At 45.6% G+C, this 19,493-nt stretch overlaps 1 protein-coding gene across 1 annotated transcript in view; it reads right to left on the reverse strand.

Moving 5' to 3' along the window:
- Dmrt1 (doublesex and mab-3 related transcription factor 1) overlaps positions 1 to 19,493 on the reverse strand; it is a 105,695-nt gene that overhangs the window by 63,975 nt on the left and 22,227 nt on the right. The window contains exon 3 of the mRNA XM_052172769.1: positions 661 to 944. Within this exon, the coding sequence (XP_052028729.1) occupies positions 661 to 944 (284 nt within the window). The remainder of the gene's footprint in view (positions 1 to 660; positions 945 to 19,493) is intronic.

The following is a 19,493-nucleotide window of genomic DNA, read 5'->3' on the forward strand; positions in this document are numbered from 1 at the left end:
CAACTTCTCTTAAACACACTCCTCAGACATAAGTACTACCGGAGTGCTCCAATGCTAACATAATGACCTGGTGGAAATGCTCCACCCTCAGGAGCAGAACCACTCCAGACAATCTTTCCCTAATGAAACAAAACAGTGTTTTGTTCCGAATGCTGAAAGCTCCCGATTGCATACTATTTTAATAATTCGTGTATACTTTGAAAGACTGGCCGTCATTTCTAAAACAGGCACACACCTGTTACTGAACCATTGAAACACAACCTCATTCACTTTCTTACCTTTACATACATCACACTTTCTCTCCCAGTGTAAAAACTTGCTGGAAAACTGCACCTAACATATTCTAAGCTGCCCCAAGGTAGAGCAAGCTGGGGAAGGCGGGGCTAACTCTGGACAGCTGGGTATTTCTGCAAAATGACAATGTAGTGAGAAAAACTAAAACTGAAAATGAACCCGAAAGACATACACGATCCCTTCTAAGTCCCCACAGCCAACCTCTGGAATTAAATGTCATAATAGAGGGAAAGAAAAACCAATGTATATCACATCATACTGTGATTACATGTGTGCTGAACTGAGCATGTGTAAGATATATGTTGTATGTGTGTGTGCATTTACATGCATGCATGTTTCACATAGCTCATTAACTCTGGGTCATACCTGCCACTGGTTTCCAGTCTGAGCAGGCACATAAGGTGCTGGGAGGCTCCGCAGGCTGTTCTTCACGGGGGACCCCCCGAGAGGGTTTCCCACCTCCCCTGAGGAGGACTCAGCAGACAAGGCCATGGAGTACTGGGGGTAGTTGTACAGATTGTTGTAGTAAGGAAACAGAGAAGGCTGGTAAAAACTGCTGTAGTAGGCGGGGTCTGATACCAGGTCAGATGTGTTCTCCATATGCCCTCTGCTGGTGACAGCAGGAATATCCTGGATGACCATGCGTCCCTCTAGAAGAGAAGGAAAAAAAAATAAGATGTTGTTAAGGGACAGCATTTGGAATGTAAATAAATAAAGGAATGAATGGTGTCGTAAGATTTAATGTAGGTGGTCCACAAATCTTGCCCTCTAAAGCTCAGCTGTGCCTCACATTCATCCTCAAGATGAACAAAGAACCTGGGAATGCAAGGAAGAAATCATCCCCTGCTTCTGCAGCCGTAAGGGAGCCATCCAAGGCTGACTCTGTGCCCACGGCAAAGCTGAAATGCCCTTGGCTAGGTTATTTTTCCTGGGAGCACCAAGTCACTTTAGAGGTAGGTTAAATGACATGCAGCCCAACAATGTGACCTCGACCCAGACACCCAAGTCAAATGTCAAGGAACTGGAGAGCAAACCCAGTTAACCTATGAATTCTTACCACATGATGAAGTTAACAGCACCCCAGGAACTCAGTAAGGGGCTGAGTTTGAGGGCATACAGTTTCCTTTACTTCCTTCCCCCGTAGATAGGATCTGTCTCCTTCAGGATGGACCAGGAGCAGACCAACGGAGCATTGCTATGGGAGCGTTACCTGATGCAAATTCTTCACTTGCAAAGTGAAGGAGAGATGAGACCAGACAGAGGCCACATTAGACTCCAAATGTAAGGGTAGCCCAATGCAGGGACGTGTGGGCATGGAAACAAAGTGGGGGTGACGGATGTGAAGACTAAGGATAAAGGGGAGGGGTGAAGAGCAGGAGACTGGGTGTGGCAGAGTGACGCAGGGGTGTGTTCTGTTTTCTCTTGACACTGGGAAGGAGGTACAGGCTAAGTGAACGGATGCTTTTTGAGACATCCTGGGAGCCACTGAGGCTGGAAGCTGAGACCCAGAAGTCACCACCCAGCAATGGCTACATCCGGGGAGTGGCGTGGAGCCAAGGCGCAAACTGAAGAGAGCAGATACGACATCCCAGAAGCCAAGTGGGCACGGATTGCAGAAGGTTCAGCTACCGTGGCAACCAGTGCTCAGAAACCACGTGACCCCGAAACCCACATAAACCCAAAACCCACGTAAACCCAGAGAGGGTCAAGATGAAGACAGTCTTTGGGAATTTCTGCTGTGGTCTGAAGGAAGCAACAGCACCTGGCCTGCTAAATGGCTTGGGACAAGAAAGCAAGCAGAAGGCAGGTCTCTTAAGTTCAAGGCCAGCCTCGTCAGCAGAGTGAGTTCCGGGCAGCCAGGGTTACACAGAGAAACCTTGTCTCAGGGGGGAAAAAAAGAAGAAAGAAAGAAGGAGAGAAAGAGAAAAATCAGAGACAGATGAAGGCAGCGAATGACTGGATAACATCCTGCGAGGAGCCCCAGACCTGCAGGCTGCCCACGTACTCCCTGTGCCTCACATAACACCAGATCCAGAGCAGTGAGCTTCCTGAAGAGAACAATAAACAATAGTACAGTATAGGGATAAATATGAAGTAAAACCTGAAGCTCCAAGAACCACAAGCCCTTAATACTTCATAGCTGAGAGGCAGAGAAGGGAGAAATCTCCAGCCCAATGTCCCCAAAGCACTCAGTTTTAGGGGTGGGTAGGACAGAGGATCCTGGATAAAAGTGTAGAAGAAAGAGAAAATGTGCAAGGAGGGTGTGTGCACTCAAAGAGTATGCTTTGGAAGGTTTGGGCCAAGACTACAACTGAAGCCTTTGTACAACCTTAAAGACTGCAGCCTCCTTTCCACAACAGGATGCAAATATACACAATGCAGACTCCTGTAACTGCACCGACAGGTCACCCATTCATCGATTTCCTTTCTTCTCCCCACTCTTTTCTTACTCAAAACAACAAGGTGGTGGTGGAGAGATGACTCATAAGTCTAGGGCTCTTACAAAGGACTTGGGTTCAGTTCCCAGCACCCCACACAGCAGCTCACAACAACCTGTAACTCCAGTTCCGAGGGATTCAATGCCCTCTTCTGGCCTCTGCAGGCATCAAGCACACATATGGTGCAATAAATGCATGGAGCCTCTCACACACACATATTAAAACAATAAAACAATCTGTTGGCATAATTGATCATTTTTACATGTGATTTTGTTTTTAGTGCCGGGTCCTTTATTCTTTATTTGCTTACAAAAGCAACATAAATTTCTCAGAAATGACAAGCCGTGCAAACATTTGAAATAAGAAAGGAATGCATCCAGTAGTCAGTCTTCCAGCCCTAAGCCTTGGTGGGTCATTCCCTGTGCAATCTCAGGCACATTAAACCTTTATACCTGCTCCTGTGGTGGAAACCTGGAGACACCTTAGGGCCTACACCTCGAAATCCAGGTTTTTAACTAAAGAAAACAAAGCAGGCAAAGAAAGAAATCAAAACCCAAGGTGTCCACACTCAAAGACTGAGACTTTGGCACACTTCCTGAGTCTCTGCCAGCAAATGGGTCAGCTCCTCCATCAGGCCTCAGTTTATCAGGGACAAAACGATGGCGGTGATAATGCTCAGGGTAACTAGACAAGGGCTTCAGTAAACAGTATAGTAAACCTCAAGTGTAAAATGCTAGATCAGGTCACATCAGAACGTGCTTTGCTTCAGCTTTTGTCCTTAGTTAACAATGCCATCATTTTCCTCCGTATCTGAATTTTGTTTTGTTTTGTTAAGTTATCTGAGTTTTCACGGTAAATAGAGATATATGTTGGGGTAGTTCAGTTTCACAGCGAGATTTAAATTATTAAGCCATGTGCATTTTGCAAGAGCTTGTGGCCAAAATTTTCCGCATGTAATTATACCTCCCACATTACACACACACACACACACACACACACACACACACACACAATCACTAAATGCCCTAAGAGTTAAATTTTTTTTAAAAAAAATCTCTATATGAACCATCAACTTTTTATGAGATGCATGCATGTGTGCACACGTGTGTACCTTATGAGCGTTGCCAGAGGCTGAACCCAGGGCTTTAGTACACAGTGAGCAGGCAGGCTCTGCACCACAAAGTTACACCTCCAGCTCAGATTTCTCTTATTTTAATGTTCCCAACTAAAACTTGGTCACTGTCAAACTCAGCCTCACGGTTCCCGGCTTTAATGACCATGCCACAGCTGTATGGAAAGCCCCAGGGGCTGGCGATAGCACCCGAGGGGCAGCATGTCAGCTCCGGTGCTTCAGGTGTTAGTCAGGACTCAATACCACAGCATTACAGTTGTTTAATTTTTCTTTCCTTTTTTAGAGATACAGACAGACAATTTCAGTTTCTGGGAATGGAACCCAGAACCTTGTACACGTCAGCTCCCTAGTGACACTGAGTGAGATTTTTTTTGTGGTTTGAGATTTCTATGCCACCACAATAGTCTAGGCACATTCCACAGGTGACTGTACTGAAGGGGTGAAGCCTGTTACCAAGGCTCCTAGAAGGATGAGCTGAGATGGAAATGGCCTAGGAGAAGTGGAGAACTCTCACCAGGAGGCTAATATGAAGAGCTATAACGAGAGAAAAGAATGTTCCATGAGCAGTGACCAGATGATAAGAGCTAGCAGGCAGGGTAACGCTGAGATCGTCAGAGGAAGGTATGAGTGCCCCCCACCCCCCAAAAAAGGCCTGAGTCTGACAGTCTGACAGTTTCTAAGTCTCTTCATGGAACCAATGGACCCTTTTCATGCTTACAAGTTTGGGACCAGGAAACCCATCAGGTTCCCTTCCAAGCCTGCACAACGCTGAGATCACATGCCACAGGCACTCCAGCCTGAGAAGAAATTGCCGTGACTAACATCTACGATCAGTTTGCCTTTCCTGCTTGCTGGAGTCATGGCAGAGTCCCCAACCAAAGGGCGTTCTCCCCAACATGGAGAGGTCATCACCTAAGTCAGGCTAAGTGTCCCGGTAAGGTGGAGAAAACCTTAAATTAAGATTTCCAACTGGGGCCTAGAGATGGCTCAGCTGTTAAGGAAACTGGCTGCTCTTCCAGAGGACCCACGTTCAACTGCCAGCACCCACGTGGCAGCTTATTGTCTGTTAACTCCAGCTCTGGCACTTCTGACACCTTCACACAGATATATATGCAGGCAAATGCCAATGCACACAAAAATAAATAAAATAAGTATAATTAATTAATTGATTAAAAAATTCCGACTCAAACCAGGCACAGTGGTGCATGCCTTTAACCCCAGCACTGAAATAGTATAGACAGGTGGACCTCTGTGAGTTTGAGACCAGCCAGGGCTACATGTTGAAATCCTGTCTCAAAAAAAGGGGGGGAGGGGGAGATGGCCCAGCGGGTAAAAGCAGACTGCTCTTCTGAAGTCCTGAGTTCAAAGCCCAGCAGCCACATGGTGGCTCACAACCATCGGTAATGAGATCTGACACCCTCTTCTGATATGTCTAAAGACAGCTACAGTGAACTTATATATAATAATAAATAAATCTTTTCAAAAAACAATTAAAAAGAACTAGAAAACAAATCAAATTTTCTATACGTATATACATACATATGTATATACATTTAACTTTTAGAAAGTTGTTTTCCACATACAAACAAAATATGGGCTTCATTCTGAATCAAGGGGAAAAAATAGTAAGAATGGAAAGTTGGCTCTGTAAACCTTACTGTGTTTCAACATTCACCATTCCCGTGGTCTGGCTACAAATTCCTCCAGCCAGTCTCCAAGCCTCATATGTATAATGTGTGGTGGTTTGAATGAAAATGGTCCCTACAGGATCACAGGCAGTGGCACTCTTCAAAAGCTATGGGCTTGCTGGAGTAGGTGTGGCCTTGTTGGAGGAAGTGTGTCACTGGAGGAGGGCTTCGCGGCTTCAGATGCTCAAGCCAGGCCCAGTATCTCTCTCTCTTCCTGCTGCCTGCCGATCCAGATATGAAACTCTCAGCTTCCTCTCCAGCTCACGTCTACCTGGCACTGTCATGCTTTCTGCCACGGTAACAATGAAGGAAACCTCTGAACTGTAAGTGAGCCCTACTTGAATGCTTGCCTTTGTAAGAGTTGCTGTGGTCATGGTATCTCTCTTCACAGCAATATTAAAACCTAAGACTTCATGCCAGGGTCCTTTAAGCTCCGCAGTCAATAATACCAATACAAAGACCAGAGACATAGACTGCAAAAGAAGTATCTTAATGATGGTGTTGAAAAACCTAAAACTAAATGTCACTCTCTTGTCTTTCTGGAATGAAAGCTGGCCAAGATTGTTTAACAGTGTTAGTAAGAGCTAGCCCATGGCATCAAGCCCAAGAAAAAGTAGTACTTTTCTTACCCAATGACCCCTTACAGGGTCAACTACCCAGCGGTCCTCTCACGATGCACATAACAGGAAGTTAGATCCTTCTTCCCACTGCTGGGGACTGAGTTCAGGGCCTTGCACTTTGACCTGATGCTCATGTTTGTTTTTTGAGTGAGGGTCTCTGTAGAGAGCCTTATTGGGGTGCTGTGCTGCCTGGCAGGAGCCTGACATTGGCCAAGGACAAGAAAATGGGCTTCAGGTAGGAATCTGACATTAGGGCATGATAGGGAAGTTAAGTTCAGGCAAGAATCTAACATTAGGCCATAATAGGGAAGCAGGTTAAGGCAGGAATTTTAATCTTAGGGTAAAACAAAAGAAGTGGTCTTCAGGCAAGTTTTTGGGCTTTGATGAGAAGTTGGGCTCAGGTATTGTGGTCATTCTCACACACCCTTGGAAACAACTGTCACTGTGGAGTAATTGCAGGACTTTGCTTATTGCCTTGACAATTTTGTGCTTACTGTCTTGCTTGTTCCTCACTGTACTACTATCACCCTTAATATCTACATGCAATTAAAATGGTATAAAAGCGTATTGGAAAAAATTAAACCTGCCTTCAGTCTCAGAATCGACTGGGATCATGCTGCAGTATTGCTAATTGTCTTTCTTTTCGATCCTCACTCCTGCGCTGGAGGACCTGTTGACTGACTGAGCGGGCTTGGTCAGGTCTCATTATGTAATCAAGTCTGGCTTCCAATCTGTGATCCTCAGGCCTAAGCCTCTTAAACACTGTGATTACTGCAACCCACCACCACACCCGACAAATCTGATGTTTTGAGTCCTAATTGGCACGACCAGACCCAGCTGGAAAGGCCGCGGAAGCCAGAGAAATGGGCTCTGCCACATATACTCTGAGCTCCCTGTCTTTATCCATTCACCTGCAGACATGGTGCTTGTAGACTGCCACCTGCCACTCCAATGCCCACACATGGCTTGGTACTTGCATCCATACATGCTCCTTCTGGACATCTAATTTTCTGACAAGCCTTCACAGTCCTGTTACATTTTTTTTGTACTAACATATTCTTTGTGAAATATGATCTCACTCCTTCATGAGAGATCAATACCCACACATGATAAACAGCCTTATTGATCTTGGAGTGTTATATGCTGGTCTCTGGGCCTGCAGCATATTAATAGTAGTTAACCAGTAATTCATCTTAAGGTGGGCGAAGGCTTTCCCTTCCCTTCTCTAGCGGCACGATTCTCAGCATTGTTGCACTTTGAATCCTCCATGAACTTGATACTATACCCACTTCTACATGTGCAGAAAGGACCGCAAGTGAAACCAAAATATACCTGCAAACTTTGAACGGTTGATTTGAAATGAGAAGTGTCCTACTTTTTATATCTGAAATCCCATACTTTGGCAAATGTGGGTTCTCCTTAGCTTCAAAATTCCGTGTTGCTAAGCAGGCAAAACCTTTACCAGGAAATATGAATCCTAAGATTACCATTCACCAAATAATATGAACTTAGTACTAGGGGAGGGGTGCTTAACACTGTCCTCTGAAGATGACTTTCCATGGACCTGGGGAGGGGTGTAACTGGGATGTTCCTCCCTGGAGCAAGAAGACAAACTAGCTACTTGGTTTTGGTTTTGTCTTTTTAAATAATGTTCTGTAGGGTATTCCCTCGTCTAGATTAGTCAGATTCTGGACTGTTCCACACTGAGGAACAACTGAGTACCCTAAGCCATGAAGGGAGCTGGACAGACAGGTTGTTTTTGAAACTGTTTTCTCAAAGACTTAAACATTCCACCCGGTAGGGAAGCTCCTTAAGCAGGAAGGTAAACAATTCAACTGTTTCAGGAAGTCCCTGAGACTTAGCAGACTCACTCCACTCCCTGCCAGACAGGGTAAGCAATAAAAGCTGAAGCTGAGCTAACCATGAGCTCAGACCAACGGAGGCCTACGGAGGCACTGGCAAAGGACACTCTCCAACCTGCTGACTCTCCAACCTGCTGAGCTGCTTGCAGGCGGTGCAGTATGCTCTAGTTTCCTAGCTTTTGCGAGCTGTCACACTTGCTTGGGTGGGCCTTGGTGATACAGCTGTCTTTAAGCCATTTTTTTTCTCCTCTAAGAAATCCCTCACCCAGGTGTCTATAACCCTAATAAAACTCGCCGGTTCATCAAATTGGACTTTGGTGGTTTCTGTACGTTGGTCTGTTGTGGGGTCCCTATCTGGAGTTGAGTAGATGTGTGTGTTGTGTCTCTCCTGTTTTGTCACACAACCTAACTGGAGCAAGAACAGGAAAATGACAGAACTTAAGATATGTTGGGGAGGTCCTTGTGAGTGCTTGGTCCTTGCTGTGAGAAGCAAGGCATGTGGCTAAGAGAAGCACAAGGTGACGCTTTTGGAGGAAATTCCACTAGAGCTGCCCTTTCCTGCATGATGTGCCTTTGTGCTATGACAGTGGTTTCATGGTTCTTGTTAGGAGTAGTGAGACATGCAACTAAAGAAGAACCATCAGAAATAGGAGTGTTTGTAGGAGGAATCCCAGGGTGGCAGTCTTCGTGTATGTGGTATGGGGTGGCATGTCTGTTTAATGAGCAGTGTCCACCATGTGAACATGGAGATGCCTTGTAAAGTATTAGAAGGTTTAGAGGTAATTCTGCAGTCTTTGAATTGTGTCCTCTTAGTGCCCAAGGGTGTAGACCATCACCAGCAAACAGCAACAGAAATTGCAGGGTTTCTGTTGTGTATAGTTAGAAATTCCTGAGGCCAAGATGGCAGCCAAGTAGGACGCTGTATGTGTAAAGGAGCAACTGCAACAAGAAAGGGAGACAGGCTAGCACCCTCCACGTTAGCCTCTGATCAAAGAGAGGATGAGAGAGAGATGGTAAAAGCAGAAGACAAGTCTGACCTTTAGGAGAAAAGAGAAAAACGATGATGTAGCTCTCAACGTGCAGTTGGGAGCCTTAACCACTGCCCTTTATAGAAAGCTAGTGTGACCAGGAAACCCTCAATGACTGAACTGCTGGAAGTAGGACTTTTAAACAAGCAATGAAGGAGCCAGTCACAGCCTGGAAACAAATGGGACATGAAAACAAATGGGATCAATCAATCGATTCTGCTGTGGAGGCAGGAAACGGAGTAATGCAACACAGTATGTTCCAGACCAGCTTGAGCTACACAGTAAGCCAGTCTCAAATAAACAAGAAATGACCATTTATGCAGACCCGGCTGCACCAACCAGAGAGAAAGGAAATTTGGGGACACATGTACAGGTATTCTCCTTAATATCTGAAGGTATTTGTCATTAAAATACTAACAGTTAATGGGCTTACCATGCTGTATGGCTGTGTGGTGGTTGTGTTTTGTTTTATTTTGTTTTGTTTACCATCCACTTGATACAAGCTAAAATTGTCTGGAAATAGGGAAACACAATTGAGAGATTATCTCCATCAGACGGGCCTATAAGCAAATCTGTGGCGGCATTTTCTTGATTAATGTGGGAGGCTGGTTTAGTAGTTGTAGCTGGTATAAGAAAGCAGGCTGAGCAAGCCATGAGGAACAAGCCAGTAAGCAGCATCCCTCCATGGCCTCCAGATTCCTGCTTGAGTTCCTGTTGACATCTTTCCCTGATGGGACTGTTAGGGCAACTATGTAAGACAGATAATTCTTTCCTCGCCACGTTTCTATTGGTCATTGTGCTGGCTAGTTTTATGTCAACTTGACACAAGCTAAAGTTATCTGAGAAGGGAACCTCGGTTAAGAAAACACCTCCATAAGATAGGGCTAGAGGCAAGTCTGCAGGGCATTTTCTTAATTAGTGATTGGTGGTTTGAATAGGTTTGGCCCCCTATAGACTCATGCATTTGAGTGCTTGGCCCAAGGGGACTGGCACTATTAGGAGTTGGGGACTTGTTGGAGTAGGTATGGCCTTGCTAGAGAAGTATGTCACTGGGGAGGTAGGCTTTGAAGAAAGCTGTGTGTGTGTGTGTGTGTGTGTGTGTGTGTGTGTGTGTGTTTGTGCCACCATGTAGAAAAAAGACTAATCCTTTGAAACAATAAGCCAGCCCTAAATAAATGTTTTTTTTTAAGAGTTCCTGTGGTTATGGTATATCTTCAAAGCAAAGGAAATCCTAACTAATATAGACACTCTAATTTTAAAAGGTAACTTGTAAATTTTTCAACTTCAGTCTTTGTACGGTATCAACAGATAAGACCCACATAAGCAAAGGTTCTTGAGAACAACTTACAGTCTTTAAAACGGCTAAGGGGTTCTGCAATTGAAATGTTTGAACGCTTCTGCCTTCTAGACATGCCTTTTTCTAGCGATTGGAGCCCAGTGTCTCATTCTGAAGTGCCTCTCTAAGCAATGAAATCCCAGTGAGTCACCTCTAGCCTAATCCTTAAGCCTAGATCACTGTAACTATAGATGCCCAGACAACGAACCTCAGGGGGAGAGCACCGGCTCTGAGTCAAACTGCTGAACAAGATCTGGAATCTACCACATGCCTATCAGGCAAGCAATTTGACTTTTCCACATCTCAGAGCCTAACATAAGTAGGTTATATATTGTATGACTATATGGGCATAATAGATGTGAATTATGCAAAGTCTATACATGTCTAGTATGTAGGCTCTGGTCCATGGTTAAATGTTCTGAAACTGCTAGTACTGTTATCTTGACCCCAGCACAGTCATAACATTCTCTGCTGTCCAGCCAGAAAGCCATCAGACAACTCCTGGCAAAAGTCCTTGTTCCAGGGTTCCTCATTAGGGGTCCACTGGAGGCCAGCTTGCACCTGCAGGGCCTTCCAAAGGCAAGCTGACTCAGAAGGAGCACAGCCCTCTTCTCCTGGCCTTCTCAGAGGTCAGACAGTAGCCTTGAGCACAGTCAGTGTGATATCCCTCCCTAAAGCCATAATCAGGAAGCGCGGGGACAATCTGCTTCTCCCACAAGGCAGTCACGACAGGGCTATTTTAAATGTCAAACATAAATCTGGTGCCAGGACAGCAGCAACCACTCGCTGTGCACTCTTGGGGACAGAGACGACCCTGAGTGACAGATCCCACCAGGTGGGGCGCAGCTTGCTGCTCCTTCCCTTCCCCAAATCCCATGTTCCCAGCCCCACCCCCTCCTCTCTGATTCTGACTTAATGCTGCTACAGCGCTTTCCCAAAGACAGAATTTTATTTATATGGGGGCTGGGAGGGTGGGGGCTGCAGTTCCAGGGCCGAACTTTAAGCGTGCTATAAAGTTAATGTGCTATTCAATGTTCGTTCCAGCCAAGAAGGTGGGGCTGTGTATTTTCTGCCACTCCAGAAGGCCATTATCAGTAATTGCCCATTACAGTGCATAATTATTTCTCCTAGCAGAGTCTGTGACCTCCAGGCTTGCACGCTGGTAGAGCAAACCACCTCATCTTACCGAATTTGTGAAGGAAGTTTTTGACCCTTAGGACCGCAACGCTGCGTGCTAAGCCCATATCCGAGGAGAGGTGCGCATTATAGACACACCGCAGCACAGCCTAGACTGCCTCAGATCCCACCCCAATGTACTTTGCTCACCTCCACAGTTTTACCTCCCCTCAAATAAAAGGAAAATAAAACATAATCAACTCTCCATTATGGGGGAGTTGATAGCCCAAACAGGGAATTATCACAAGCCCTTTCTACTCCCCTTCCTTTGATTTTGCGGTTTAATTGTCTTAGCCAGTGCTCTATAGCTGTGAAGAGACAGCATGACCGAGGCCACTCTTTAAAAAGAAAGCATTTTACTGGGAGCTTGTTTACAGTTTCAGAAGCTTAGTCTATGATCATCATAGCAGGCCATGGAGCTGGAGCAGCAGCTAAGAGCTACGTTGTAATCTTCAGGCCACCAAGAAAGAGAAAGACAGAAATACTAGGCTGGATGTGGGCTTTTGAAAACCTCAAAGCCCACCTATCCCCAGAGGCACAGGTCCTTCAACAAGGCCACACCTCCCAATCCTTCTAATCTTTCAAAGAGTTCCACTCCCTGGAGACTAAGCTTTCAAATGTCCTAGTCTATGGGGAGTCATTTTTATTCACACCATCACATTCCACTCCCTGGCCCTGAAAGGCTTGTAGCCATATCATTATATATATATATATATATATATATATATATATATATATATATATATATATATATATAAAATACATTCAGTTCAACTTCAAAAGGCCCCCTTAGTATATGACAGTCTCAACACTGTGTAAAAGTTCCAAGTTCAAAGTCTCTTGAGATTCATGGAAACGTCTCAACTGTAACTCCCTTTAAAATCAAAGGCCCACACCACAAGATGAAGTCCATGTCTACATAGCCTGGATGGCCAAGAAGGGGAAACTGGGTAGCCTAGAGACCTAGGGTAGGACTACATATGACTGGCCAAAAGAAAATAAAAAAGAAGATTGCTAATGATATTCTGCTATACTCAGTTGGTGTCTTGTCTAATCATCATCAAGGAGGCTTCCTCAAGCAGCAGATGGTGCAGAGACCCACAGTCAGACATTATGCAGAGAGTCTAAAGTGGAGGTCTCCATCGGGTCCCTCATCTCAGAGATTAGGGAACTCTGTGGAAGAGGGAGAGGAAATATTATAGGATTTAGAGAGGATAAGGAAGACCAGGAGACCAAATCAACTAAGCAGGGCTCACACAGGCTCAGAGACTGGACCAGCCAGCCAGCATGGGGTCTGTATGGGCCTATACCAGGTCTTCTGTGTATATGTTATGGCTGTTAGCGTAGTGGTTTTGTAGGACTTCTAACAGTAGGAGTGGGTGCATCTCTGACTCTTTTGCCTATGCTTGGGACTCTTCTTCCTATTGGGTTACCTTACCCAGCCTCGGTTTGGCCTTATCTTACTGTACCCTGCTCTGTTGGGTTGGCTGTCATCTCTTGGAGGACTACTCTTTCGAAAGAGGAAATGAAGAAGGAGTGGATCTGGGGGAGAGGATAGGTGTTGAGGGGAGCTGGGAAGAGTGGAGGGAGGGGAAACTGTAGGCTTAGATTTTTCAAAACCTACTTTAATAAGGACTTTTTTTTTAATGCTTTAACTTTCCCTCTAACCCATCATCCATCAGAGGTAGTGGGAAGGTTAATAGGGCAAAGAAGGATGTGGACCTGTTTAGCAAGTTTTTTAGGGTAATTTTAATCTTGTGGTTGGGATGTAGTGCATGGGAGAAGAATCTATCTTCAATAATAAAAAAAAATCAAAATCAAAAACCATATCACATACTCCCAACATACAATGGCACAGAATATTTTAGCACTCCAAAAGGGGGAAAGGGACTATAATGAGGAAATATTGGACTGAAGCAAGTCTGACATCCAGCAGGGAAACTACAAATTCTCTGACTCCATGTGGGAAATCAAAGCAGTCTTCAGATCTCCAATGCTTCCAGCTTTGTTGATTGCAACACGCTTCTCTCGTGCACTGCTGCCAGAGTTTACAGCTTTCCTCGGCGTGTCTCCCATGATTCCAACATCTTGGGGTCTCCAACAAAATCCAGACTTCACCTTCACCCCTTCATGCGATGGACCCTCCAGGCCTCTCAGTGGTGATACCCTCCACTACACACACACACACACACACACACACACACAGAGCTTTCCTTAGCAGAGGGAGAACCCACAACCCTTCTGACTCTAAAGCCAGAGCCACTTGGCTGAAGCTGCCACGGCTGCTTCTCGATGGAGCTGGAACCCAGCCCCCTCATACAACACATCTGCAACAGCTCTCTGCTGTTGATGGTCTCCTTCTCTGCTGAAGCTCTCCTTTTCATTCCTCTTCACAACTTTGAAACTTAGGTTGGTGGGGCCTGGTCCTGGGTTACCACTCCCTTTGTTCCGCTTAGCATTAGGCTTTTCTTCAAGCTTTTTATCTCCTTAAGCACTGCACCTTCCATCTCCAACATTACGCCTCCTGGCTCTCCTCCTTTTCTCTTCCAACTGTACGACCTGGTATTCCTCTTTGTCCGGCTTGCTCCTTTTTATTCTGTTATCTGTATGAGTGGCCACTTATAACCACGTGACAGGGACAATACTAGGCTGTCTTTGATTCCCCCTCCACCCCATAACATTTTTATTGATTCTTTCAGAGTTTCACATCACTTACCCCATCACAATCCCTTCCCAATCCTTTCAAGTCTGCCCCACCCCTTGTGATTTCCCTTCCAAAAGTAAAACAAAGTCCACTTCCTGTTACCTATATGCTCACTGGGGCACAGAACTGGGCCCTTCCCCTCCAATGCCCCCTCCAGAGGCCATCAGTTGTGGAGAACTACTCTTCAGCATCCTTATGACAAGAGTTCTCTGAATAAATAAATAATGGGGGGGGGTTCTCCTCAGTGGCTTCCTATTTAGGCTTTGGAAGGGGTGCTGGAGAAGTAGGGTTTGTTCCAGAAGCCTTCCATGTCCCTCTCAGCAGCAGCAAGGACCTGGGTATCATCATGGGGCAGGCCGCTTACAAAAATACCCTCTTTCCTACCCCTGGACAGCAGTACAGCCCACAGACATGGCTTCAGGCTGCAGCACAGATCACAGATGTCTACATGGCTCTCAGTGGTAACCTTAGATATGCTGGAGACATCATCCCAACTCCCACTCACCCCTAGGCAGTGGGGACGTGGTGATGGTGGCGGCTGTTTTTTTGAGACAGGGTTTCTTTGTGTAGCCCTGGATGTCCTGAAACTAGCTCTGTAGACCAGGCTTAGCTGGAACTCAGAGAGATCCACCTGCCTCTGCCTTCCAAGTGCTGGGATTAAAGATGTGTACCTTCACCTACCAACATATGACTGTCTTGAAATCTCCTCCGCCAGTACCATTAGTTCTAAACTAATACTAGTACCATTAGTTCTAAACTAATACTACTTACTAATATTCTTCTCCTCTAAAAATTCTTGAGCTGGGCCTCCATTATAACAGCCTCTGCACCACTGTCTTCCTACAAGAATGGCCCATTAAGCCCCAATTAAAGTGTCCAATGGCTTTTCTAGTCCAAGTGTTCCGTATTCTTCCAATAAACACCATGGTCAGGCCTGTACAGCAATATCCCACTCCCTGGTACCAACTGTTAGTCGCTGTTCTATTGCTGTAAAAGGTACCATGACCAAAACAGTTCTGAGAAAGGAAAGCCAAGAAAGAGAAAGAAACACTGGGCCAGGTGTAGACTTTTGAAAACCTCAAAGCCCACCCACCTCTAGTGACACACTTCCTCCAGTAAGGCGATACCTCCTAATCCTTCTTATCTTTTTCAAAGAGTCCCACAAATTGTATCATGCTTTTTAAAGACTGCAACTGAAAAAAAAGTAGAATAAAACAGATTAGAGGAGGATGGAGGAAGAGAGAAAGGGAGGGAGGGAGGGAGGGAGGGAGGGAGGGAGGGAGGGAAGGGGAGAGGGAAAGGGAGGGAATGAGAGAGGGAGGGAGGGAAGGTGAGAGGGAGGGAGGGAAGGAGAGAGGGAGGGAGGGAGAGGAAGGAGAAGGGGAGGAGGAAAGGGAGAGGGAGGGAAGGGGAGAGACAGAGAGAGAGAGACTTTAAATATGAGAGTGAGGAGGCATGCTCCCCCATTTATATGGTGTCAGAGGAGGAATTATCGTCAAATGAGTATGAAAATGAGATTTGCAGATTTAAACAATTCCACACTGACATCTAACGCCACACCCCCTTACTTCACTCAAATGTTCAATTTTAGCCAGGAAGAACAGAGAGTGGGGTTGTCAGCTGAACCTACGGAAGCCAAATGCTTGGCTATTCCTTGGTATTTCTTCTCCTCTGCTGGCACCTTCTCTGGAAGTCCCAAGGCTCCCCTCTATGAAGATGCACCCCTAAGCTAACAGTGTTCAGAATGAGCCCTGGGGAGCGTGAACTGCTAGGGATGGGACAACTGAGGTTCTGTACGGTTCCCCTACAGTATTTCCTTTTTCTCTTTCTTTGGAATAAATCTCCCCTCAAATAAGAGTCGTTTCTGCAAACAGGAGTGCTCATCCACTCTTTCAGCCTTCATTTTTTTTTTTAACCAAATGACTTCATCTAAACCACAGAGAATTAAACCTAGCAACTGACAGACTGAGCAGCAAGGAAGGCCCTAGAGCAATGTTCTCCATCTTGAAGTGCATCTTGGACGCAGCCCCTCTGGTGCTTGCTTCTTTTGGCTACGCTCCAGCAGCACCTTTGTCAGGCAGCTGTAACCAACATGGCTGCCGTGTGCTGTTTCTAGACCCTGAACTGCACAGGATGACTTCGTGCCAGCCCTCAGCATGTCAGTCAACCGCTGAGGTATAGAAAGTGCTTGTGAAAATGCCACTCTAGTGACTGGGACACCAGTTCCATAAAGGCAGGTGACATGGCTTAGCCAATCACACACTGCCCCTTATTATCACTACCACTGTTGTTCTGGTTACAATGGGTTTTAAATAACAGCAGAAATGGCTATTTTCCAGTAGCTCAAAAGCAGGAATTGGAAGAGTAGAAGAGCAAACTCTTATAACATGTATGTACATGCGCATGTGTGTATGTACATATTCCTGTACACACATTCCTAGGCTAGCCTCAACTCCTCAGCTCTGGGGAGCTGGGGTTATGCATATGTGTCACCACAGCTAGCTCATCATTTGCTTATTCTATTGACTTCTAAACTCAGGTCCCCAGGCTTGGAAGCAAAGCTCCCTTCCCCACTGAGCCCTGCCCTCCAGCCCTGAATAACCATTTCTCCAAAGAAACTATGCGCCTGAACGATAAGCACCCAGAAAGGCAGTCAGCATCATCGACCATCAGAAAAGCTCAAATCGAGGCACAGTGGGATACTGTCTCCATCCAACAGATCAGCATAAGGACAAACACAAATGCTGGGGGCTTAGCTGTTCGTTTAGAAAGAGCCTTGCTATTCAGTCCAGACTGGCTTCCAATTTGAGATCCATGCACTGTCACAGTGTCAAAGGTAAGAAGTAGGAGACCTCTAACTCGCATTGCTGCGGAAATGTGAAATGATGCAGATACTTTTGTAGAACGGTCTAGAAGTTCTTCAAAGTAAGAGATACACTGTTAGTCATCAACTCCATACTTATGGTTGTTGTATACTCTATACAAACAAAATGGCCACACCAAACTTTGTACATGAATGCTTTCTGCTAACTGGTAGATTCATATAATAAAATGCCAAACATTAAAGCAAGAAAAATAAAATAAACACAAATTAAAAGTGTGGATACTTACTACCCATGAATAAAGCCTTGAAATCACCATTCGGAGTAAAAAAGCCGAACACACACTCACACACACACGCACACGCACACGCACACGCACACGCACACACACCAGTGCATGAGATATCCAGAGTAGGCAAATCTACAGTGACTGAATGAAGTAGAGCAGCAGTGCTCAGAAGCTGGAGAAAGGAGGAAATACAGTGACTGAGATGGATTTGGGGGAGCCGGAAGCCCTGCGAAATGTTTTAGAATTAAGTGACGGATACACAACTCTGTGAATATGTTTTCTCTAGAGGTGAGCTCTAGGGTATGTAAGTTACACCTCAATAGAGCTGGCATTTTTAATAAGTGTCCTAAATAATCTGAAGGAAAAATAGGAATTTCAGAAGCTTTTAAAAGTTGTTGATTTTAACATAACAGAGTGCTTTGTAGCATTTCTCCACAGATACCTGGAAGAATCAGATCAAAAGACAATGTAAATCCTCCTAGAGAAATAGAGTTAAAGAGGTCAGAAGGCAACTCAAGCCCATGTGCATTCCAGAGTCAAGAGAAAACATGAGAAATTCAGGGTCCTTGGGCCTTGGGATGCCTCTGGACCAGGGAAACAGCAGTATCCCTGACTAAAAGAGAAGAGGCTTCAGTGCTAGGCCTGAAAGTTCCTCTGGGCTGAAGAACTGGGTTTAGTAGGGAAATCACTATGAAAGCCATGTCAGGGCCGTTACAGAAAAGTCAACCTCAGAGCAAGTAACAGAATTGTTCTTCCGTCCATCTGAGCAATCACAGTTGGCGCTCACGTGTCCAGCCAAGCTCTGGTAAGTCACACGACCACATATCCAGCAGGTGTTCACAGCTCCAGCCAAGTCTGAGACTGACAAGTCCAGCAACTCTGCAGACTAGGCCAAGTTTGCTTATTCCCAGCACTATACACACCTGCATTAACAGTTAAAATAAAGCGAATGGGCAGCCGGGAAGAAAAGATGATTACCATTGCCACTGAAAATACGACGCCATAAAAATAAGATGAGAAAACAATAAGAAACAGATTATTAAATTCTCAGAGACTGAGCAAGAAGAACTAGGGAGGAGAAACAAAGTCACTGCAGATTAACTATGGAGAGTTTTAAGCCAATTATAAAAGATCAAAGACAACAAGAGAGGGGAGGAGCAGCCTTACAAGTAACTGAGATAGGAGGCCTTGGGAGAAATATGGCCAGGGAGAGTTATTACAGTTTACAGCTCAAGTAATCTAGGGGTGACTTTAGCATGGAATTCACTAGGAACCGCTACCTCAGGCAACTCACAGGAACAGAAAACAAAAGGCTCTTTATTTTTAAAAAGACATGCAATTCCAAAGGGAGGAAGATACCAGACTGGCACACAGACAACTGCCAGTGAAAAATGCCAGCATCTTCGACCATGTTATGTTCCCATGTCACTGTGACAGTGGTCTTCACCGCATGTCACCATGCTCTCAGCCAACCATTGGACAGAGCACCAGGTCCCCAATGGAGGAGCTAGAGAAAGGACCCAAGGATCTGAAGAGGTTTGCAGTCCCATAGGAGGAACAACATAAACCAACCAGTACCCCAGAGCTCCCAGGGACTTAACCTTACACATGGAGTACTCTTTGGTTCCAGCTGCATATGTAGAAGAAGATGACCTTGTTGGTCATCGATGGGAGGAGAGACTCTTGGACCCTCCCCAAAGAGTGAAGGCCCCAGTGTAGGGGAATGCCAGGACAGGGAAGTGCGAGTAGATGGATTAGTGAGCAGGGGGAGGGGGGATGGGATAGGGGGTTTTCAGAGGGGAAACAGAAGGGGGATAACATCTGAAATGTAAATACAGAAAATATCTAATGGAAGGGGAGGGGGGGAGAGGACAGGAGGGGAGGGGAGGGGACAGGGGAGAGAAGAGAGGGGAGGGGAGGGGACAGGGAGGGAACGGAAGGGAAGAGAAGAGAAGAGAAGGAAGATGGTATTGCTAAAGAAAGGCCCTTGACACATACTGTCACTATGTCCCTGACACAAGTCTGATGCATGAGCCCGGAACACGGTGGTACACACCTGTAGTCTCAGCTACCTGGGAGGCTTGAGCCTCCAAACCTGAAGCAA

The sequence above is a fragment of the Apodemus sylvaticus genome, chromosome 1, assembly GCF_947179515.1.
Source record: "Apodemus sylvaticus chromosome 1, mApoSyl1.1, whole genome shotgun sequence".
Taxonomy (NCBI): Eukaryota; Metazoa; Chordata; class Mammalia; order Rodentia; family Muridae; genus Apodemus; species Apodemus sylvaticus.